General features: G+C 45.8%; 1 protein-coding gene across 13 annotated transcripts in view; it reads left to right on the top strand.

Annotated features, from left to right (window-relative positions):
• Fryl (FRY like transcription coactivator) overlaps positions 1 to 24110 on the top strand; it is a 248956-nt gene that overhangs the window by 186321 nt on the left and 38525 nt on the right. For 9 of the 13 annotated variants that reach the window (XM_076546439.1, XM_076546432.1, XM_076546429.1 and 6 more), the window contains 17 exons: positions 213 to 367; positions 653 to 752; positions 2127 to 2295; positions 4446 to 4705; positions 5021 to 5161; positions 7100 to 7268; positions 10483 to 10567; positions 12043 to 12155; positions 13230 to 13380; positions 14085 to 14188; positions 15703 to 15888; positions 17010 to 17214; positions 18318 to 18439; positions 19266 to 19456; positions 20822 to 20916; positions 22520 to 23127; positions 23482 to 23579. In XM_076546439.1, coding sequence (XP_076402554.1) covers positions 213 to 367; positions 653 to 752; positions 2127 to 2295; positions 4446 to 4705; positions 5021 to 5161; positions 7100 to 7268; positions 10483 to 10567; positions 12043 to 12155; positions 13230 to 13380; positions 14085 to 14188; positions 15703 to 15888; positions 17010 to 17214; positions 18318 to 18439; positions 19266 to 19456; positions 20822 to 20916; positions 22520 to 23127; positions 23482 to 23579 — 2952 coding nt within the window. The remainder of the gene's footprint in view (positions 1 to 212; positions 368 to 652; positions 753 to 2126; positions 2296 to 4445; positions 4706 to 5020; positions 5162 to 7099; positions 7269 to 10482; positions 10568 to 12042; positions 12156 to 13229; positions 13381 to 14084; positions 14189 to 15702; positions 15889 to 17009; positions 17215 to 18317; positions 18440 to 19265; positions 19457 to 20821; positions 20917 to 22519; positions 23128 to 23481; positions 23580 to 24110) is intronic. The other 4 variants (XM_076546430.1, XM_076546438.1, XM_076546436.1 and 1 more) reach the window with 1 other exon arrangement.

Genomic DNA, 24110 nt, shown 5'->3' with positions numbered 1-24110 from the left:
GAAAAAACAAAAACAAGAGACATACATAAGATTCCCCATTCCCCTCCCACCCCTAACCCACCCTCTTACCTCCCCTCCCCGTGAGTAAACTGTGAATTAGCTGAACGAAAGGAGATCGGATTATGTGATGGCATACGATGAATAGATGCCGGATCCTTCAGCGTAAGCCCTGGCTGCTGACTTCCCTCTCCCTGGTCCTCCCTCTTCCCCAGGTCCACCAGCTGGGCTGTGAGGCAGTCACGTTGCTGCTGGAGCTGAACCCAGATCAGAGCAACCTGATGTACTGGGCCGTGGACCGCTGCTACACGGGTTCCCGGAGGGTGGCCGCGGGCTGCTTCAAAGCCATCGCCAACGTGTTCCAGAACAGGTACCCAGGCCCCACGCTGCTGCCCAGAGTGCGGTTACAGTTGTTTGTGTGTCTCTTTCCAAAAAACCCAGACATATTCAGAAACCGCTGTTTTCCTTCCTTGAACACTAATGACATTTAGCCGGTAAAGGATCACGACCCCCGTGAGTCTGTTGTCTTAAGAAAAGGAAGTCCCCTGTAGCCTTGGAAGACACTCACAGCCTTGTCCTTTGTCTGCCATATCCGTTCACTGGAGTGAACATTTCTAAACATTGCCTTCCCTAACGTGTGGATGTTTATCCCCAGGGATTACCAGTGTGACACAGTGATGCTCCTAAACCTGATACTGTTTAAAGCAGCTGACTCTTCTAGAAGTATCTATGAAGTTGCTATGCAACTCTTACAGGTTCGTGTGCAAACAGTGGTTAGAATCTAACATTCCTCAGGATTTGGCTAAGCTGATATTTTGTTTTTACCATTAATTCATAGTAATATTGGTAGTTAAGTATGGTACCAAGTTCTGTAGAAATCAGTAGAAATGCAAGGCAAAGACAATATTACTATTTAAGTATTTAAATAATATAATGTATTCAGAGCTGCCCTATAGAGGATTGTATCAGTGTGTGTGGACATATTTTGATACTCAGGATTCACTAATTAGGGCTGGTATATTGGAGTGGCTACTTCTATTTGACAGGTGAAAATGAGGTGGTTTGGGGTTTTTTGTTCTGTTTTGAGAACCATGTAAAAGGGTGTTAATCCTTTATGATATCCTTTTCTTAGATTAACATTATTATCTAATTTTTAACTAATTGATACAATTGATTATTAAGAAGACCTTAGGGGCTGGAGAGATGGCTCAGTGGTTAAGAGCCCTGACTGCTCTTCCAGAGGACCTGGGTTCAATTCCCAGCACCCACATAGCAGCAGCTCATAACTGTCTGTAAGTCCAGTTTCAGGGGGTCTGACACCTTCACACAGACATACATGCCAGCAAAACAATAAATAAATAAATTATTTTTAAAAAAAAAAAAAAGAAGACCTTAAAGTGGGGTTGTAGTAGATGCTGATGTTCCTTTTTATATATATATAAAATCTTATGTGCATTGGTGTTTCACCTGCATGCATGTCTGCAAGGGTGTCAGAATCCCTGGAGTTACAGACAGTTGTGAGCTACCATGTGGGTGCTGGGATTTGCGGGTGCCATGTGGGTCCTGTGGAAGAGCAGTCAGTGCTCTTAACCGCTGAGCCATCTCTCCAGCCCTGGATGCTGTTGTTTCTAAAGGCTCTGAAGTAGTACCCGTGCTGGACCAACTAAGGAATTACATCCAATTTCACCTTTTTTAATGAAGAAGAAGGTTAGCAAGCACTCTTGTGCTTCACATAATATAAGACAAGGGTAGTTTATAGTCTGCCTAGTGATTAATCAGGAGCAGTTTCAAGGGGCTTTTCCCATGTGCCCATATTATATGCAGTTATATTTTTAGCTGGAAAAGTGATTAATCTTTTTCAAGTCATTGCACAGTAAGTTGCTAAACCTACTTCAGACTGGACTGTGTACCCGCATCCTTGGTGTTACATACAGGGATGCAGATCCTTCTGAATGGTGGTCACCTTCTGCAGATATTTCACGCACTAGAAATTAGCATGGTGATATGAATGACGGTATAGATTTTAAACTGGAATACTGTGTAGGAGAGTTTGTTGGTTTTTAATTAGAGCTGAACTTTAGAGGACCCACTACGTATTAACTGAAGTTGATGGGACTACTTTCCCATAGATCCTGGAACCGAAGATGTTTCGCTATGCCCACAAATTGGAAGTTCAGAGAACAGATGGAGTCCTCAGCCAGCTGTCCCCGCTGCCGCATCTGTATTCCGTTTCTTATTACCAATTGTCTGAGGAGCTAGCCAGGGCGTATCCAGAGCTCACGCTCGCCATATTCTCAGGTTGCCCAAAAAAAATGCTTCCTGTTTCTAACTGCGTGCACGTGTGTGTGTGTGTGTGTGTGTGTGTGTGTGTGTCCAGTTTCTAACTGCGTGCACGTGTGTGTGTGTGTGTGTGTGTGTGTGTGTGTGTGTGTGTGTGTGTGTCCATGTATATATATAAGTGTGTGCTGGCATGCTGCCTCCATGGGGAAGCAGGGTTGATACCAGGTCTTTTCCTCATCACTTTTTTCATCATATTTTAGATAGGACCTCACCTATTTCACTAGATGGCCTGGCTCCTCTCTCTCCTTCTGCTTCAGCCTCAGGATTAGAGATGGTTCTGCTGTGCCCGGCTCTTTACCTGTGTTTGGGATCCACACTCCCATCCTGATGTTTGCAAGGCAAGGCATTTCACTGACTTAGCTTCCTTCTTCTGGCTCTAAAAGACCATCTTTAGAACATTCAGAACATCGGAAGTGTGAGGTTGAATCAGAACATGTCTGAGAGAGCAGCTTTTTCTTTAGCAAGAACTTTAACTCATCTATCTTGCTATTTAAACTTTTTGATGACATGGTGTTGCTTTTTAGAAAAAAGAAAGAGAGGGCTTCGTGTACAATTTAGGTTTTCTGTTTTGCTCTGTTCACAAAGTGAACCTTAAAGGTTCTGACTCCCAGGCTCCTCTGTCACAGCCAGCTCAGCACCTCTGCGCAGTGCCTTCCTTGAGGACCTGCGTCACATACACCAACCACCGTCACACCCGCCATCCACCGTCACGTCCACCTCCACTATTTCATGTTCTCATCCTCTTCTCAGGAGGCTTTAACTCCGTTAGTGTCAGGTTTCTGTCTGAACCTCACCAGGTACCTGCTGGCTGCCTGCCTGCTCTAATCTCTAACATGTCCTAGTCTTCAGTCCTCTAGCTGTTCACAGCTGTGGATGTTAGCTGCCTTCTGTGGCTTTCATTTGTAGGTTTCCAGGCACTTCTTATTTCCTGGCTTTTCTCCTGCCTCCGTGGAGTATTTCTTTCATGGAGATTTGCCTTCTTTCACGTTGATATTGCTGCACTTCAGCCTGGGATGACTCGTCTCCCAGGAGGAGATCAAGCCTTGACCTGGCCCTGGTTCCTACACACGAAGTTAGGATCTCTTCATTCATTTTCTTCTGGGTGTCAGAGATTGTGTTTCCTGGCAAAACTATACAGTTTGTATATAAACGACGCAAATAGTCGATGCAGAGTGTTTGTCTTTGTCCTGAGACTTCATTCTTACTGTCTTGCTCATTTCAAAAGCACAGTTCAGAAGTGTCAGGAGTGGAATAGATCTTAGAACTCTTTGATCTTGTGAAATTGAAGCCAGCCCTTAAACAGCGCCTCCCAGTTCTTGCCCTTCACCCCCCCCCCCATACCCTTATAACCACTGTTTACATCACTTGACTACTGTGGATAGATAAATGGAATCACGTAGTATTTTATGTATGTGGCTAGGCTATTTCCCTTAGCACAGTGTCTTCTGGTACCTTCATGTAGTGTGGAATGGTTTTTCCTCCTTTTTGAAGGCTGTGTGGGGTCCCCATGTCTGCATTACAGTCTGTGGACCCATTTTTTTCCGTCTGTCAGTCATTTCACTTCTATTTTTGTTACGAATTCGGATGTGCAAGTATCACTTTGAGTCTCTGTTTTGGATTGTGTAAGATGAGGATTCAATAATTGGATTGCTTGGATGGTAGAGTAGTTTTCTTTAATTTTTGGAGGAGCCATCATACTGATTTCCATACAAGTAGTGACCATTTTGTCATCTTACCAAGAGTACAGAAACATTTATTTAACTGTCTAAAGCACTTTGTATAAAACATAAGTATGGCTGGTCATGGTTTGCACACATTTGCAATCCCAGGACTCCAGAGGTGTAGTTCAAGGCCAGCCTGGGCTACACAGAGAAAAACTATCAGAAAATAAAAGAGGTAGATGCTTTGTGTTAGCTGGGTTTGTGTGTGTGTGTGTGTGTGTGTGTGTGTGTGTGTGTGTGTGTGTGTGTGTGTGTCTTTGTTTTTATTATGTCAGCCAGGAGACATTATGGCATGTATCAGTGGGAAATGAGTAATATGTGTCTTCCTGTTGGCTAAGAAGCACATGGGATGACGTTGGGTCTCCCCTTTGATGTGCCTCGAACCAGAGATCAGCCAGCGGATCCAGACGGCTCACCCAGCAGGGCGCCAGGCCATGCTTCATTATCTCCTGCCCTGGATGAACAACATCGAGCTGGTTGATTTCAAACCTCTGCCCTCAGCGAGACGGCAGGATGAAGATGAGGATGATTCACTAAAAGACAGAGAGCTCATGGTGACGAGCAGGCGCTGGTTACGGGGAGAAGGCTGGGGATCCCCCCAGGCCACCGCCATGGTGTTGAACAATCTCATGTACATGACAGCGAAGGTATGGGAGGCTTGTCCTTGTTGTGGCTGCACAGTTTCGGGTCAGGAGGATGAAATGTGGTTAGAAATTGGTGCTAAGATGGTTGTAGGGCAGACATATGAAACCTAGACTATAAACTCCACTTATCCTTTAATTCCACCAGAGATGACTGATGACGCTCGTGTTTCAATTCCCTGAAAGAATTAACCATTCCTTTAATGTTTGGAAAGGATGAGGCTTTCTGTAGAAACTATTTCCCACTGCTTCGTGGAGTGACGCGTTTGGCTTTTACTAACCAGGCATTTCTGAAGTGTCTCTTGTGTGTGCTGTTTTCAGTATGGCGATGAGCTGGCCTGGTCGGAGGTGGAGAACGTATGGACCACACTTGCAGATGGCTGGCCAAAGAACCTGAAAATTATTTTGCACTTTTTGATCAGCATTTGCGGGGTGAATAGTGAACCAAGCCTTTTGCCTTACGTACGTATTGTGGAAGTCTGTTCATCTTTTAAAAATGGGCGCATTTGTATCCATCAGAGTATGGGCTGGTGGCCCCACGGAGGCAATGGGGAGTGGCGTGAGGACAGTCGGGAACAGTGTGCAGACTTGCTCTGTGACTCCTCGGTCACGGCCACCGCATGCCGCTCCAAGCCAGGTCAGGCTGGCAAGTTCTGGCATTCCACCTCAAGGACTAGACAGGCTTTAGTCTTTGAAATTACACCTAGAGTGGTCGGCACCTTGGTAAGTGCCGCTGTGATAAGGGCTACACAGGAAGCTGTGGAATGCCGGGAAGGGTTATCTGAGAAACCCCGGAGAAAGGTTAATACTGGAGAGGAGGGTGGTAGTGATGTGGAGCCTGCCCGTTGGGCATTCCCTCGGCCAAGGCTGGCATGTTGATCAGAGAGCTCAGGGCCTGTGTCTTCTGGAAGGAAGGGAAAGTTTGGAGATAGACGGCAAAGCAAGAGATGTGATGTTCTTTCCTGCTCCGGGGGAAAAGGAACACTTAGATCCATCCAGGTTGGGCTCAGTGGAGAGACGGCTCAGTGGTTAAGAGTGCTGGTTGCTCTTCCAGAGGTCCTGAGTTCAATTCCCAGCACCCACAGGGTAGCTCACCACTGTCTATTTTCAGGGAATGCAATGTTCTCTCCTGGCCTCCACCGCACCAGCCACACACAGGGTCACACACTCATGCGTGCAACCCACACACCCATACGTGTTAAATGTAAAATGAATTTTGTATTAAAAAATAAATCCATCCTCCTTAACAAAGCAATAGGAACAGTGAGGGCTAAAATGAACGCCTAGGTGTGCACACAGGTCTGTGGGCATGGGCATCTATCTCCCCAAAGTGTGCCCCACAGAGGGCCGGGTCTTCAGGGGGTTACCATCAAAGCTCCTACAGACCCTTCCCTATACAGACTGTGGGGTGCTGGAGATGACTTGGGTGGTGGATGGGTGCTCACTGCCACCCAGGAGGTGGAGTCACTTCCGGCTTCACTTCCTTGCTGTTCAAGATGACTCCACTGTTAGGGGCAGTGGTCGGGAGGAGGAGGAGAACCGAGTGAACGTTAGGTGCAACTTGGCAGGAACCCCGGGTGAGTAGCAATCACAGGGCAGTCCGACCCGACGGCGGCGTCTTTACAGGAAAGCACCCCACCCCTTTCCTGTCCTCCTTGTCCATACTCGTCTTTCACGAAGATCAACTTTGATTTTTTTTTAAAAATATTCTGTCTCAATGGGGACTGGAGAGATGGCTCAGCACTTGTTGCTCTTGCAGAGCGCACCAGGTTCAGTGCCTAGCACCAACATGGTAGTACAGGACCACCTGGCAGGGACCTGCTGCCCTCTTCTGGCCTCCTCATAGTGCAGTGTGTAGCTGAAGTTTTCCTGGTCCTGCCTGGCCCCTGGTCAGGACAAATCTCTCTCACCCACCGGTCCCGCAGCCAAGCAAACACACAGAGACTTATATTACTTATAAACTGTATCGCCGTGGCAGGCTTCTTGCTATCTAGTTCTTATATCTTAAATTAACCCATTTCTATAAATCTATACCTTGCCACATGTCTCGTGGCTTACCGGTGTCTTACATCCTGCTTGCTCATGGCGGCAGCTGGCAGCGTCTCCCTGCCTCCCAGAATTCTCCTCTCTCCTTATCCTGCCTACACTATACTTCCTGCCTGGCTACTGGCCCATCAGCATTTTATTTATCAACCAATCAGAGCAACACCTTCACAGCGTAGAGAAAGACATCCCACAGCACCAGTGCATTGACACAGTGTCCATAAACCCACCAAAGCATGTGCACACACATAAAAACAGACACACAAAGGAATGGGTGAGTTTGACGCGTCTGCCTCCAGACCAAGCCACGCGATTAAAAAGTCTCCTCTTTCCTCCTGCCCACTTTCTCTTGCGCAGGTGAAGAAAGTCATCGTTTATCTGGGCAGAGACAAAACGATGCAGCTGCTGGAAGAGCTGGTGAGTGAGCTTCAGCTCACAGACCCCGTCAGCTCGGGCGTCACGCACATGGACAACCCGCCCTACTACCGTATCACCTCCAGCTGCAAAATCCCTTCCGTCACCTCAGGTGAGCAGCCCCCACCGCTTCTGGGGGAAGCAGTGCTCTGTGTAAGTGACTTCTGTCCCCTGTCAGGTGGCTCTTCTGACATGAGACCGAGATTTTGGATTCTCCTTTAACAAGCATGCTTGGGTTTAGGGAAGGAGAGAGCCATGCTCCAACTCTAAATCCAGCTTTAATTTTTAATTGAACTGGGACTATAAAAAGACTGTTTGTCAGCCGGGCGTGGTGGCGCACGCCTTTAATCCCAGCACTCGGGAGGCAGAGGCAGGCGGATCTTTGTGAGTTCGAGGCCAGCCTGGGCTACCAAGTGAGCTCCAGGAAAGGCGCAAAGCTACACAGAGAAACCCTGTCTCGAAAAAAACCAAAAAAAAAAAAAAAAAGAAAAAAAAGAAAAAAAGAAAAAGACTGTTTGTCATATATGTCTGTAGAGAACAGCAGAAACAAACATTTGGAAAGATATATGAAATTTTATCCTGTTGTACATATGATATACTGTTAGGCCAATTTACTCTTTTTCTTGAGATGTTTTTGTCTGTATGATTTGTCCCTTTTTTGTTGTTGTTGTTGTTTTTAAGGCAGGGTTTCTCTGTGTAGCTTTGGAGCCTGTCCTGGAACTCACTTGGTAGCCCAGGCTGGCCTCAAACTCAGAGATCCGCCTGCCTCTGCCTCCTGAGTGCTGGGATTAAAGGTGTGCGCCACCACTGCCCGGTGATTTGTCCCTATTCTTCAGATGTCTCATTTATCTAGTGGTCTTTAGATTCCTTATTTCGATGCCTTCATTCTCCTGAAAAAACAAAACCAAAACCCTGTCCCAACCCTAACTTTGGGGAGGTTCCCTTTTGGCAGGTTATATCTGATCAAATGAAAGGCATTTGGTAGTCTTTAAAAAAAAAAAAAAGATTTATTTATTTATTATGTATACAGTGTTCTGTCTGTAGGCCAGAAGAGGGCACCAGATCTCATTACAGATCATTGTGAGCCACCATGTGGGTGCTGGGAATTGAACTCAGGACCTCTGGAAGAGCAGTCAGTGCTCTTAACCTCTGAGCCATCTCTCCAGCCCATGGTAGACTTATAAGTTAGTTTAGATTGAAGGGTCATGCTGTTTGTTGAACTGTTGCCTCTTTTAATCAAGAGGTCTCTCCTGTTCGAATATAATCTTTATCAGTTTTGATGGTATCCATAGCTTTTCTTCTCCCATGCAAACAAAAGCAAATTCTCTTCCCCACCTTAGCACATATCTTGGTTTCCGTTCTGAGGTCAGCACATCTTTAAAGTGTACAGACTCATTTAATTCAGCAATTTTTTCCTGTTATCCAATATCTCTCCGCAGCTGCCGTTTCTTTCTCATTAGCATTTTAAAAAATTAAAGTTAATAAAGCATTATGTAATCTATTTCTGGGGGTCTTTATTAAGCATATCTTTTTGGGTGTGATTATATCTTTCTATAACTACTTGTCCTGTAGGATTGTGTGGTATACCTGTAGTATGCTTTATATTGTAATATGCAAAAAAAAAAACCTTTCATTTTACTAGAGATATATGCTGGAGCATTGTTTTAACTTGTACAGGTATCCCAGGATGGCTATAACTTTTAATAAATGTATAATTACAGAATTAGCCTTTTCAGAACTCCAAGCAGTTGCCCATTGAAATCCTAAATAGGTATCTATGGTATAGTGTACATTTTTTAATGTTCCACACTCTGCAAAATGAAACATCCCTTTGCCAAATTTCATTTCTTTGAGTACCCTTTGGGTTACTTTCTGCAGGTAGTGGAGTTTGGTTGTATAAAGAACAAGTAGGACATGTCCTTATAATTTCCTTGGCTTGTTGCCAAGTGATGGGAAAATCTTTTTTCAAACCCTTGCTATTAACATGGTACTTATGAAATTCTGAGGCTTCTAGCACATATCCTACCAATAACTGATCAATTTCATCATTACCTTGTTTTAGAGGACCTGGTAGACCCATATGGGATCTGATATGTGTTATATACAAGAGATGATTTCTATTTCTGTTTATTTCTTGTAGTAATTGAATAAATAACAAAGTTAATTCTGAATCATCTGGAATAAGTTCAGCAGTTTCAATATGTAAAACAACTCTTCTGCATATTGAGAGTCAGTAACTATATTAAGAGATTCTGGAAAAATCTAATAATACCATGAGGATAGCACTATAATTTTGACTTTTAATTCTGACATTTGAACAGAATCATAAGGGCTTTGAGCCACTTTACTGAAATTTCCTGACTTATAACCTGCCTGATTCGTTTGCATCAATACACAATGTAGGGGCTCCAGAAATTGGTGTTCCCCTTATAATGTGAGGAAGGATCCAATTAGTTCTCTTAATCAACTGAAGTCTCTTGCTCTGGGGTATTTGTTGCAGAGTGCAGTGTCTGGCGTTTGTAAGCTCTGTGGGTGTAGAGGAGCGTTGTCTGCCTCAATTGTCAGGTGATAGAGTGCTGATGTCCATCTTGTGTGGTGCCTTATCTCCCGGATGGGTCAGACCTCCCAGAAAGAGTTCTGATCATCTCCCAAGAGAAAGGATATGGGCATGTGTGGGTTGCCAGTGGCTTTGAGGGCTGCAGAGTAGGAGGTGCAGTTCCAAAATCTAATATGAGCTTCCTCATCTGCCTCCATGCCCCACCACCAACGCGGCTGTGATGAGTGTGCCCCAGTCAAGAAATCTTCTGATTTCCTCTCCGTGGTGGGAAGAGACGGCTGCCAGCTACAAATGTCGTGGAGTTACATTTTGGAGAACGACTACTTTTAAAATAGATTTTCCAGACAGTTGTGGTTTTGCACTGTTTCGACAACAGTGTGGGGGCCTCTTCATTTTCTCCCACGACCTGTCTTCATAACAATTACTTCTTACCCATTTATTTTTCTTTTTCACATTACATTTCTTCATTGTGTTGGTAGGGGCACAGGCCTGCCGTGGTGTTCATTTGGCGGCCAGAGGACAGAGTGCGGGAATTGTTTTTTTCTTCTTCTTCCACCACGTGGGTCTCTGGTGCCAGGCTCAGGTCGTCAGGCTTGGTAGCAAGTGCTTTTCCCCATTGAGCCATCATCCCTCCCACACCCACCGCCCCGTTCCTTTTATGATCAAGAATGTGGCGCTCATTATGAGCATCGTCATCAATTGATCAGTACTGATCCAAACATTTACTGTCCCCTCCAGCTAACGGGCACCCTTTTATCTTTGGCAACAGGAACTACTTCCAGTAGCAATACAATGGTAGCTCCCACAGACAGCAACCCCGACAGTAAGGCCCTGAAGGAGAACTTTGAAGAGAAGTAAGTATTTCCCTCTCGGAGAGTGCGGCCGTTTCCCGGGTTGGGGTGGGGGTGGGGGTGTGCGTAACTCTTCACACTGATGTATTTTCCGTACTTGAAGATTTTCACATTGACTCCTTAGCGCCCTAGGCTTTTTGAGACGCTCTGATGATAAAGGGCGAGCTGTGATAAGTGACTATAGCCAGAGGCCTTCCCAAGTGAGTGTCTGCTCTGCCTGTTTCTATGCATAGCTCTCACCGCGATCCCTATATGACGGGATGTGTAGAGGGGAATGATTGAGAGCTTCGCCTTTTGAATTATAAGGCAGAAAGTAACGTGTGCCCAGTGGTAATATTTTGTATAACGCGCTTCTCTTCCACACGGAAAGTAAGCCATAAAGGGAATGAAGTGGTGGCTTGATGCATGGAGCACTGGCCGCACAAGCGTGAGGATCAGGGGAGAGATTCTCAGCACCCCCCTGAAAGCCAAAGCAGGCGTGGCAGCCCACCAGTAACCCCAGCCCTCAGCAAGGGAAGGGAAAAAAGGAATCCATCCCTAAGACTAGCCACGTGGGCAAGACCTTTGTCAGTAAAGAAAGTGGAAAGCCATTGAGAAAGACAGCCGAGGGTGACCTCCAGCCTCCGCACAAACGTGAACATGTGCACACGTACAAACACACACACAAACTAAAAATAAAAGTAAATAAAAGCAAATTGTACCAGGCTTTTCCTTTTGGGCCACCAACCAACTCCCAAAATCATGACGAGTAGAGTTATTATTAGTTTTGAATTCTCGGCCTAGCTTAGGCACGTTTCTGGCTAGCTCTTTTAACTTAGTTAACCTCTTTCTCTTTATCTACCTTTTGCCTCGGGGCTTTTTACCTTTCTTACTTCTGTGTATCTTACTTCCACTGCTTCTCTGTGGCTGGCTGGCTCGTGTCTCCCTCATTCTCCCCTCCTTCTCTTGTTCCTTCCTTCTCCAGCCTAGATTTCTCCTCTTATTTATTCTCCCTGCCCGCCAGCCCCGCCTATCCTTTCTCTGCCTAGCTGTTGGCTGTTCAGCTCTTTATTAGGCCAATCAGGTGCCTTAGGCAGGCAAGGTGAAACAGATGCAACACATCTTTACATCATTAAACACACATCCTAAAGCCGGGCGTTGGTGGCGCACGCCTTTAATCCCAGCACTCGGGAGGCAGAGCCAGGCGGATCTCTGTGAGTTCGAGGCCAGCCTGGGCTACCAAGTGAGCTCCAGGAAAGGCGCAAAGCTACACAGAGAAACCCTGTCTCAAAAACCAAAAAAAAAAAAAAAAAAAAAACACATCCTTACATCCTTAAACAAAAGTAACACATCTTTACACAGTTAAAGTAATATTCCACAGCATAAACAAATGGGACACATCTTTGCCTAGTTAAAATAATATTCCACAACAGTGAATGATGAGGTAGAAATGCCACTTCACTCTGATCTGTGCGTGACTCCCATGGTCCTTCCCGCAGCTATGTGCACCTGGACATCTACGGTGGCCTGAACAGTCATTTAAACCGACAACATCACAGACTGGAGTCTCGATACAGCAGCAGCTCCGGAGGGTCTTACGAAGAGGAAAAAAGTAACCAGTTCTCAGTGCTCCTTAGATGACGATTTTGGTGACGTGTATCGTTAACTGTGTTCATGTGAATGAGTTTGTTTTCCCCAAGGAATCGTTTTAAGTGCTGTATTTAACTGCCACTGGTTCTAATGTGATCCGAGGGATCTTTAAGGAGTGAGTTTATTGAGGCATTAGTAAGTGGGGAGGTTTTCGTGTTAGGTGTTACAGAATTCATTCTCAAGAAGTGTCAGAGAGCCAGGTGGCGCACGCCTTTAATCCCAGCACATGGGAGGCAGAGGCAGGGGGATCTCTGAGTTTGAGGCCAGCCTGGTTTATAGAGCGAGTTCCGGGACAGCCAGGGCTACACAGAGAAACCTTTTCTCAAAAAAAAAAAAAAAAAAAGAAGTGTTAGAGAACAGACATTGAATGGGGCTGGCTGTTGTTCTCTGAACAGATTGGCTTATCTTACGGATCCACATTTGGCCGAGAAGTTTTCCCTCACACTTCCAAAGTGATCAGTCCTCACCACAGGAAAGGGAGAGTAGAAACACACGCACTGTAACTAGATTCGGACCCCGGAGCACCTGGTCCAATCTCCTCATTTTGTGCACGGTGGAACTGAGGTCCAGAGAGGTGAAGTGACTTATCCACGTCACACAGAATTCCTTTTTCCCGGGTGTTCTTTGTCCTACACCCTGCAGCCCCGTGTGGTAGAGCAGATTTCCTTCAGAGGTGGGTTTGTGTCGGCCCCGTCTCAGGAGACTTGGAAGCAGAAAACTTACCTCGTTTCCAGGAAACTGTATTTGTGATATGCTCTCCTGGTTTGGCCTTCAACTGGGGAGACATGGGGACGCGTCCGTGTAGTGCCGCCTTACTATAAAGGATAGAGCCTCAATCAATAAATCAGTCTCTCGATCTCCCTCCCCCCAATTTTATAATATTTCTACCTAGGCCTCCCTAGAAAATGTATATCACGATAGTGGGAAATTATCTTGGATCCCTCTCCAGCGCTGTGAATAGTGGGTGTCTTAGTCGAGCTTGCGTATGTGGCGGACAGTAGATGGTGCAGAAAATGAGATCATTTTATCTTGATAGGTGACTCAATGCCACTTTATTCTAATTGGCGCCTGAAAGTGATGGAGCATAACCAAGGAGAGCCACTGCCCTTCCCACCAGCTGGAGGCTGCTGGTCACCACTGGTGGATTACGTGCCTGAAACGTCATCACCTGGATTACCTCTTCACAGGTGGACTAGAGCGTCAATTCCTCTTTCCTACGAAGCCACGTTGCAGCTGAGCGCGTTCAGCTCCCTAGATACTGCCTGACAGCGTAGGAGTGGTCGCCCTTGTTGAGATGCCGCATCAAAAAAAAAAAAAAAAAAAATGAGCCCGGCCCTTTGAGATCTTAAAAAAAATATATATAAAAAAAAAAATTAAGAGATTTAAAACCACATTCTGAGCGCACAAAGTTAACATTCCCGAGCGATTCTTCTGCTGCTCTTCTGGGTGTCTGGCATAGTTACTTGACCTTTCTACGACCCAGTTACCACATCTGAAAAAAGAAAAAAAAAAAGTGACTCCTTTGTGATCAGCCCTGTCTTTGGAATTCACTTAACCCGAATTCTACCGAGTAAGATCCCAGCAAAAAAGCAATGACTCCATTCTTTCAGAACTTCCCAAGGCACCGAACACATGCCGAACACATACCGGGGGCAGGTGGCGTACGAGCTAGGTCTGAAGAGTCCAGATAAGGAAATACGGCCCTTGACTCCAAGGAGCTAACGCTGCCGCTGTGGTGGTTTCTCTGACCGCTTCTGTTTTTCCTCTTCTCGCCCTCCAGAGAAGCGTGTTTCCATAGAATGCTCAAGTCTTGGAGGAATGGTACAGGAGCCGTTCTCTGGGTCGCTCCCGCGCCGGGCAGCTGCTAACGGTCTTCTTCTTGTCGCCCCAGGTGTAACATAGCCGTGATCCTGCTGACAGACCTGATCATTGACCACAGTGTGAAGGTGGAATGGGGCGGCTACCTCCATCTTCTTCTTCATGCAATTTTTATAGGTAAAAAGTCCTCATCCCTCCCCTTCTGTGTTCTCCGGGGCCATTTTTTAAGTCGGTGCGTCCTTCAGAGAACCCTCAGGTCAGCGGTTCTCAACCTCGGGGTCACAACGGGTTGCAGATAAGATATCCTGCATATCAGATGTTTATGTTATAGTTCATAACAACAGCAGAACTGCAGTTAGGAAATCACAAGCATGAAATAATTTCGGGGTTGGGGGCGTCACTAATACAACACGAGGAACTGGATTAAAGGGTCGCAGCATTGGGCAGGTCAGGAACCGCTGTCTTTGACGCTCCTGTTTCTTGTGTTAGAATGTCACTTCCGGGAGGCTTTTTGCATTTTCTCTCTTCAATGGGGAGTTACTCTTAGCCTGATCACAAGCATGTCTAGTGCCTTTTACTTGGGAACAATTCCCAGGCCCCATGCATACCAAGCAAATATGTTACCTCAGCTTCTCCTCCAGCCCATAATATCCCTATTCTTCTGTCTTGTACCTGCTATATAAACACTACTGCCACAGCAGTCAAGTTAGTTTACCTTAGAGATTGGGACCTTTCTGAGTGAACGGAGAATGTAAATGCATTCTAACTGTGGAAAGTATCTGACCATTGCCCCGCCTGACCACAACTAGGTCTGCGTGTGCCCTTGGTAGCAGGTGTGAACTCTTCCCCATCTATAATCCCTCTATATTTGGAACACTGTCTTTCTGAAGCAAGTCAAGGTCGCCATCATTATGAACGCGTACCTACAGGGGTTGCCCCTACCTGATTCCTGTGGCAAATAGACATTTACTTTGTCTTACATACCAGGCAAGATAGAGTACCTGCTATCTTAAAAGAATTCATGGACATCTGGTGTTGTATAGCAGAGTCATGATTTCTGAGAGGTCATGAAGTTTTTGGCATGAAACTGATTTGAAAAGTTAGTTACCTTGAGAGCCGGGCAGAGGCAGGCAGATCTCTGTGAGTTCCAGGCCAGCCAGGGCTACATAGTGAGACCCTGTCTCAAAACAAAACAACAACAACAACAACAAAGAATTTCCCTGATTCTCCCTAGGCATTTATATAGTGGGGCAGAAGGCCACTATAAATGTGTAGAGAAACTTAAACCAATTTAAAAAATAAGCTGTGTAATACACAATATTCCATTAAATCTCTTGCATATAGTGTGCACTTGTATTCATGGGTTCTGGATACCTGGGCTGAACTCACCAGTTTGCACACTCTCAGGGTGTGCCCTGGGTCTGAACTCAACATATACAGTTGTTTTCCCTTGTCACCCATTAATCCCTACCGAGCACTGGAACCGCTCCTGAGATAGTATTCCCATTCTATTTTTGGAATCCAGATGTGAGTTGGAGCCTCTGGAGGGTGTGTGGGGTCACCTGCTCACACTACAACATTGCACCTTAGGAACTCGGGTGCCACCAGTCCTGGGACCAGTTCCTCCTAGGAGTTTGGCGGCAGGCACACTGTCCTCCGAGCTGACAAGGATCTTTTTCCTGCCGTTCCAGGGTTCGACCACTGCCACCCAGAAGTGTACGAACATTGCAAACGCCTGCTTCTGCACTTACTAATAGTGATGGGACCCAACAGTAACATCCGAACCGTTGCCTCTGTCCTTCTCAGGAACAAGGACTTCAATGAGCCCAGGGTGTTGACAGTCAGGCAGGCTGCACACTCTGAGTACACTTTCACAGGTACTGACCGCGAAGCCACGGGCTCCAAAGTAGAAACCCGCCCCCTTAAGTTGGAATCCTGCAGTCGTGAAAACCAACCCAGGAAAAGTTGAAAGATGTAAACACTGAAAATGCAGTTGCAGCATGTTAAGTAGCATCTGTGTCTTTCTTAATTAGTCGAAGAATGCATTAAAATGAATAGCTGAGTCCCTCACTTCCAGGGATCTCTAGCCAGCAGATTTTTAGGTTGGGAATATATAAGTTGAAGTAGAAATGAAGAGTGCTTAATATATTGAGGACTAGTTTTTTTTAAAAATGATGTGTGATTTTTTTTCTCATGATTTCTAAAATTTGACTGGCATTTAGAAATCCTGATTATCTTTGCTGCCTTTAAAATGGTACATATTTTGAATTAAAGAGGCCGAAATTAATGAGACTTTTATGATGAAGCTTAAAAAGTAAAAATAGGCAGGCAGCAGTGGCCCAGCACTTAGGAGGCAGAAGCAGGCGTATCTCTTGAGTTGGAGGCCGGCCTGGACTACAGTGAGAGCCAGGACTGCCAGGGAAATACAGAGAAGCCCTGTTTTGGGGGGTGGAGGAGGAATAAAAACAGAATAAACCTTCCTAGTCTTGTGTGAAAAACACTTCCATTCAAAACCTGTAGCTTGTTGCTTGTTTATAAGTAAACTTGTGCTATTTTGTAAGGTTTTGACTTTTAACAGTGTTTATTAAATGATTGACTTACTATAGATATTCGATAGAAATTAAAATGGATTCTTACAGTAAAATGAAGCTGCAGTTATAGAGTTCTTTCCATATGAAATTAAAAACTAGCTCGCGTTACAGCAATGTAACTTGTCTTGATTAAGATGAAGAAAACACCCCAAATTGCTGGGAATCGGCCACTGTCAGTGTCCCTCGGCAGGTGGCAGCAGAGGACCACTTAGGAAATGCAGCTAAGAATCAGTGACAGGCTGGGAGCCCAGTGTTTGCACTGTGTGCTTGTGGGGCTCAGGAGGAAATGAGCCACGTCCCCAAGCCTGCCCCACGCCCTCACGTACCCCAGGCCATCCCCGAGTAGCGGTGTCTTATTCTGGAGGTCATGCTGTGCGTGTGTATTCATGGTGGGTTTTCTCTTCCAGCAGGCATTAACGATTTTATACCTGATTACCAGACCTCCCCCATGACCGACTCAGGGCTTAGCTCAAGTTCTACCTCCTCTAGTATCAGCTTAGGAAACAACAGCGCCGCCATTTCACAGCTCCACGCCACCCTCCTGGGCGAGGTGGACATCTCAGTGGAGCAGGATGGAAAAGTCAAAACCCTCATGGAGTTTATTACCTCAAGGTAACCAACCGTGCGGCGGCCCCTGCTCCCTCCGCGTCGCTTGTGGGGAACTAGTCTCACGACAGCCAGGTGGTGTGAGCCAGATTTATTGTACGGTCTTTTGAGAACTACAGTCCAACCAGAACATTCTTTGGCATACCTGAGATATGTGAGTCATCTATGGGTCACTAAATGCCCTAATACACTATTATCTGGAGGCATAACACTCCAGTCAACCAACCGTCAAATGCTGTTTTAGGGTCTGCGGTGTGTAGACTCTGCTAGATGAATAGATGGAGAAAGGACATGATGTCCCATAGTGAGAGCCAAACCGCGGAGCTTCGAGAAAGCTTGAGTTTGGCCGTGGTAAAGAAGTCCTTCAGATGACAATGTTTTCTACACAGTGCCAAAGTGTTTGGGGACATTCACACCAGAGAGCCTAAAAAACCAGGCCTGTGCTTATAGATTACATTTTGTATATGTATGACTAGCTGAAGAGTTGACTCAGCACTAAGGAGCACTTGTTCTTCCAGAGGACCCCGATTTCATTCCCAGCACCCACATGGTGGCTCACAACCCTCTGTAACTCCAGTCCCTGAGGATCTGACACCCTCTTCTGACCTCAGAGGGCAACGGGCATGGGTGTCATACACTTACATACGTACATGTGAAACATGCATGCACATAAAATAGTAAATAACCATTTTTTTTTAATCTGTGGCTTTTGCCTGCATGTCTGTCCCTCTGATTTTGACCCATAAAATTGGGAGGTTGGTTTTGTGGATGACAGAGTCATAAAATTAGGTGTTGGGGAAAATTACATTAAAGGGAAATATACAAAGAGTCTAGATTTTAATAATCCCTTTCATATGAGCAGTACTGGCTTTGTTGGGCTAATCTGTCATCTTTTTCGACCGTCGCTGAGCTGACATCCTGTCTTCCTCCACTTGCTATAACCCCTTCCCTCCCTGTCCATGTCCGTGGGTAATGGGAGTGGCTGGGACCTGGGAGCTGTCTAATTCAGCCACTGTCCCTCCTGAGCGTAAAGGCAAGGTCTAGATAGATAAGAGCAAGCGTTTGATGTCAATTCCAGACAAAAGAGTGTCACCGTCCTCTGTTTTCAGAAAACGAGGGCCCCTTTGGAACCATGAGGATGTTTCCGCCAAGAACCCCAACATCAAAAGTGCCGAGCAGCTCACCGCCTTCCTGAAGCACGTGGTATCTGTGTTCAAGCAGTCAAATGCAGGTATTGTCTTTAATGAGTAGACTAAGTAACGTTTGATCTTGATTCAATGCTAGTGTTTGATCTTCATACAGTGTCAGTGTGGTGGAATTTTCAATGAGACCCAGCCCAAAGGTTGATAATTAATATTCCCCAGTGTACATAGTTTTAGAAAGACTTTCTTGTTTAATATGTGAGTGATGACAGGTGTGTTGGTAAAGAAAAGATTACTAGTTAAAAATAAGATTTCTAATCATGAAATCTGGAGGTCAGTTTTGTGGATGATAGTCATTAAAATTGTATAATACAATTAAGAGTTAAAAAATAACATTAGAGGGAAATATACAGAGATTATAAATTTTCAAATCCTTCTTACGAAAGTAAAGGCTTCTGCAGTTTAAAATTTAACACATCTGACAGTCTTTGTAAAAGAATTCCGTGCTAACATGATGCTTTCCTGCTAGGGGTGATTGGGCTCCTCTGGACCTTTGGCAGTGTCTAGAGTCACATTTGTCCTCGTAGTATGGTTGGCAAAGTAACTAGGATATTATTACTAAACACCATTCACTGCCTAGGACATCCCTCTGTGGAGTGAACTACCTGGCTCCAACTGTTAGCATTGCTGAGGGTGAGAAATCCTGGTTCCCGGGATCCCTTCCCTGGAGATCAGAACAAAGGTCTCTCTCAAGTACAAATGCAGTACAATCACTGTACATCATTAAAGTGTGGTCTGCCTGGCCAGGTAGTGTGCCCTAGGTGGTGTGCAGGGCCCTGGTCATAAAGCGATTCGCTCCTGGATATAACTCCCTGCATTACACCCACGCACCCGTGGTCTCCTGTGTCTTCTCAGAAGGAATACACCTGGAGCGTCACCTCAGTGAGGTCGCTCTGCAGACGGCACTCTCCTGTTCTTCTCGACACTACGCTGGGAGATCCTTCCAGATTTTCAGGGCACTGAAGCAGCCCCTGTCTGCACACACACTTTCCGACGTCCTCTCCAGGCTGGTGGAAACCGTGGGGGACCCCGGGGAGGATGCACAGGTAAGGTACCCACTACCTTCTTTTGGCAGCTCTTGGCTGCTCCTAGAGGTGAAGGACTCGAGGGAGCAGCCGGATCCACATAGCGCCTGGGTAATTACTACATAGGTTAAGCAACAGGGACAGCAGCAGGAAGCAGAGCGACGTGCCCCGCTGAATACTTAAGAACTGATTTAGATCATATAATTTATGCCCGTTAGAGAAAGCTTTTTTTAGACATGCATTTACACACTGTCTAGATCCTACCCCAGAGTCACCAGAAGGTAACAGAGTTCGAGTATTCAAGTTCAATGGAGAGGGAAACAGTTTCATTTTTAAAGACAAGTAAAATACCACCCTGGAGAACTCTGGTTTGTACAGTCCCGTGGACTTATGGGTTTTAGACATTGGATCTTCAGTGACAAATAAAAACAAGATCTTGGCATCCTGGAAATGGTAGAAACAAGGGTTTAATCTGCCAACAGCAGCCCACACAGTCTTTACTCAATGATAAATGCCATGAAATGATAAGGTATTGATTTCAAGAGCCACTCGGTTGTGAACTTTAAGGAGAGATTGAAATGAAATAGGACCCCTGATGATCTGGGTTGAGGACATTATTTCAGGTAGAAAACAGGAGTCAGAAGTGCAGAGGGCCTGTGGCAGGGGCACTGTGTCCTCTTTAATGGACGTCATGGGAACAAAGGGAGCTGCAGATACTGAGAGAATGCCAGGGCACAACGTAACCAGTCCAGAATGCAGAAGGCCTTGTAGACGCTACTGAGGGGGTTAACTTCACTCCAAACTGCTGGAAAGCCACTCGAAGGTTTTGAGAAAAGGGAAAGAAGCCGATGTGATGTGAGTCACTCTTTTTGGTAGGGAGGGGGCTCTCGGTGCTATCTAGGTGGCGTCCTTGCTGGGGTTGAGGGGACAAGTAGGGCCAGAGAGGTCCCAGAAGAGGCTGTTGAAAGGATCTTAGCTAAAGTAGTCAGTTCCATTCAAGGAGGCCGCAGAGATGCAGAGAAAAGCAGTCAGATCTAGGGTATGTTTTAAAGTGATATTTCCAAGACTTGTTGACAGACTCTGGGTACATATTGAAGAAAGAATGTGCCTAGACTTCTGGCCTGAGCAATTGGTAGCAATTACAGTGCTGTTAGAATCAATCTGTGCCGTTGGTTTGTTGAGTTCTCACCAATTAGCAAAGCTGTGTTGCTCAGGAGGTTAATTATTTTGTAACATGAATGGGAGGTTGGTTCTATTTTTAAATGTCCCCAGGAAGTCCATTGCCATTTTGTTTTTGTTGTTGTTGCTTTGGTTTTTATTGTTTTTTTTTTTTTTAATGTTTTTAAACCGAACGTAATTAATTAAAAATTTGCCCGTTGTCCCCAGGGATTTGTGATTGAACTGCTTCTCACCTTGGAATCTGCAATTGATACCTTGGCCGAAACCATGAAGCATTACGATCTGCTTTCTGCCCTTTCTCAGTAAGAGCTTACAAGCAGGCTGCCCTGAGCGCAGGGGTCCAGGGTCTAAACTCCCGTGACTATAATGGCAGTCGTTGAGTTGACCATCAGCAGTGTGGATGACCTCCACATAATTCAGATAGTGGGCACAGGTGTGGGTCAGCTGATAGCACCGGGGAAGCCCTGGGTCTGATCCCTACAGCCAGATAAACATGGTGTAGTGGCTCGGACTTGGTATGATGCCTCCTGCCTGGAATTACATACAGCACATGGAATTTGGAGAGAAGTGGGTCAGAAATTGAAGGCTATCCTTGGCTACACAGCGTGCTCACGGCCATCCTGGGATACACAAGGCCCTGTCTAAAAGAAAAAGGAAATAAAAGGCAGGGGGAAATCAGATGTGGGCTGAAGAGATGGTTCAGTATTAACGCTTCAGTTTCCAACAAGGATACCCACCCACCCCTAAACTCCAGCTCCAAAGGATCTGGCGCCCTCTGCTGGCATCTGAAGGCATCCACACATACACGCACATACATTTTTTTTTTAACAATATATTTTTTTAAGCATGGAAAGTGAGGACATCCAGAAAGTTCTGGAGCTGATCTTGTCAGTGCTCTCTTCCAGTGTCCTAGCTAGGGGCCTTTTTACTGTCCTTTAGGCTCCAACAAGCCCCAAGGCTGTCACAGCGGCAGTCACTCCCGGGGTAACCCCTCAGGACACTTACCTTCACCTGATTGCTGCTTTCCTCAGAACAGGCTCCCCTCCCACTTCCCTGCCTTGCAAACCTCAAACAGCTCATCCTTGAGGTCACATGTAGTCACCCTCTCCATAAGCATTTCTAACTCACCTGCTAACTGTTTTATCCTTTGGATTCCTGTGTCTTCTTTATATTTTAATAATAGCAAGTAAAAAGTTATAAATCTGTCTTTACATACTTATTTATATGTATAAATGATACATATATTATTTATATGTATTATAAATAATACATATAAATATTGAAATAAAATAATGTCGATTTTATTTATTGTCCCCATCTTTTTGTATATTTTTGATACATGTAGAATAGCAACTCATTTTAATCAGTTGGATATGTAGAAGTAAAAAAAAATGTTTATGCTTGGGTCTTGTGGGAAGAACGTGCCATTGAAAGCAGGAGGGAACGTCAGGTTGGACAGTCGTGGTACAGACAGGGTCTGTTTTGGACGTAATACGGGTCTAAATCCAGAGCTGAAAGTTAGTGACGACCCTCATGGTAAAAAACGGACTCCAAAGATAGAGCCGAAACCAACAGCAGAAGAGATGCTGTTGTCTTTAAGTTGGGGCCAACTGAAATCTCCTGAAACAAAGTCCGATAAACAAGTTACTTTTTCAGTTTTTAAGATACATTTATTGGGGGCTGGAGAGATGGCTCAGAGGTTGAGAGCACTGCTTGTTCTTCCAAGGGTCCAGAGTTCAATTCCCAGCAACCACATGCTGGCTCACAACCATCTGTAGTGAGATCTGGTGCCCTCTTCTGGTCTGCAGGGATATGTGCACTGTATACATAATAAATTATTTAAAAAAAAAAAAAAAAGATACATTTATTGTTGCAAAAGTGACCTTCCTTCTCTCTCTCTCTTAGAACCTCATACCACGATCCTGTAATGGGAAACAAGTATGCAGCTAACAGAAAAAGCACTGGGCAGCTCAACCTAAGCACAGGTCCCATCAACAGCAGCAGTTACCTGGGCTACAACAGTAGCACCAGAAGTAACTCTTTGAGGTTAAGTTTAGTTGGTGACCGCAGAGGGGACCGGAGGCGGAGCAACACACTGGATATAATGGACGGACGGATCAACCACAGCGGTAGCTTGGCGAGGACTCGAAGCCTTTCCTCGCTGAGAGAGAAAGGACTATATGACGCGCAGCCCGCTACCGAGCCCACCAACCTGATGGCCACCATCTTCTGGATAGCGGCGTCTCTGCTGGAATCTGACTACGAATACGAATACCTCCTGGCTCTCAGGCTTCTCAACAAGCTGCTCATCCACCTGCCCCTGGATAAGTCGGAGAGTCGAGAGAAGATTGAGAACGTACAGGGCAAGCTGAAGTGGAGTAACTTCCCGGGCCTTCAGCAGCTCTTCCTTAAGGGCTTTACCTCAGTGTCCACCCAAGAGATGACCGTGCATCTCCTCAGTCAACTCATTTCGGTCTCCAAGCACACGTTGGTGGATCCGTCCCAGCTGTCAGGTGATGTTAACATAATCTGTATACCAGTGTCAGTATAGTTACCTTTAAAGGGTGTGTGGTGGGGCGGGGCCCTAGGGGATTGAACCTCATTTCTTCCCAATGCTAAGCAAGCACACAGCCACGGAGGTCCATCCTCGGCCGGCCCATAGTAGTTGCATTTTAATGCAGTGGGAATGCAGACCAAATGATAATGTTTCATGTTAGATAACTTAAGTTATTTGGTCAAATAATTTATAAGACCAGATAGCTTATCAGAATGAGAATGGTTTCTGTAGACCGTTTAAACGTGCCTTTCCTTTCCAGATACTGTGCAATAAAGTTGGTTCTTGTTTGCTTTCTCTCCCCACCCCATAGGCTTCCCTCTTAACATCCTTTGTTTACTGCCTCACTTAATCCAGCACTTTGACAGCCCAACTCAGTTCTGCAAAGAAACCGCTAGTCGAATAGCCAAGGTAAGCAACCGCGCTGCTCGCCGGTCAGGCCTAGGGCGCTGCTCGGTCTTGCAGATCCTCTCACTGTGATTTTTTCTGAATTTGCCTCTCATGTTTATTCTGTTGATCATGCCGAGGCGTTGCACAAAAGCCAGTGAATAAAACTGTTGAATCCGAGCGACACTTCCTCCGAGTCTGAGTCTTTTTCTGCTCCTCTTCCTGCTTCTCTTCTCCACCACTCTGTCGGGTTTCTCTCTCATTCATTCGTTTCCCGGCAGATCTGAGCCAGGCCCTGGGGTGAGCGCTAGAGCCGCGATGGGTGGGGTTGGTGGAACTGCCGTCCTGCTCGTAGGCCTCGGAGTGGGGACGTAGGCCTGGAAGCTGAAGCCACCCTAGAGGCTGGTGAGGCTCCGGGCCATGGGGGGAGAGCCTCAGGGGGGCGCAGATGGCAGATGTCTCTCTAGAGGAGGTCCCGTCTCGGCTGAGACTGAAAATCCAACAGGAAGCACCGGAGCGAGATCCCCGGGTGAGGCTGTGAGTGGGCCAGGACCT

Source organism: Peromyscus maniculatus, chromosome 10 (assembly GCF_049852395.1).
Source record: "Peromyscus maniculatus bairdii isolate BWxNUB_F1_BW_parent chromosome 10, HU_Pman_BW_mat_3.1, whole genome shotgun sequence".
Classification (NCBI taxonomy): domain Eukaryota; kingdom Metazoa; phylum Chordata; class Mammalia; order Rodentia; family Cricetidae; genus Peromyscus; species Peromyscus maniculatus.
Note: the sequence above shows the minus strand (reverse complement) of the source record. Positions and strands in the feature narration are given on the sequence as shown.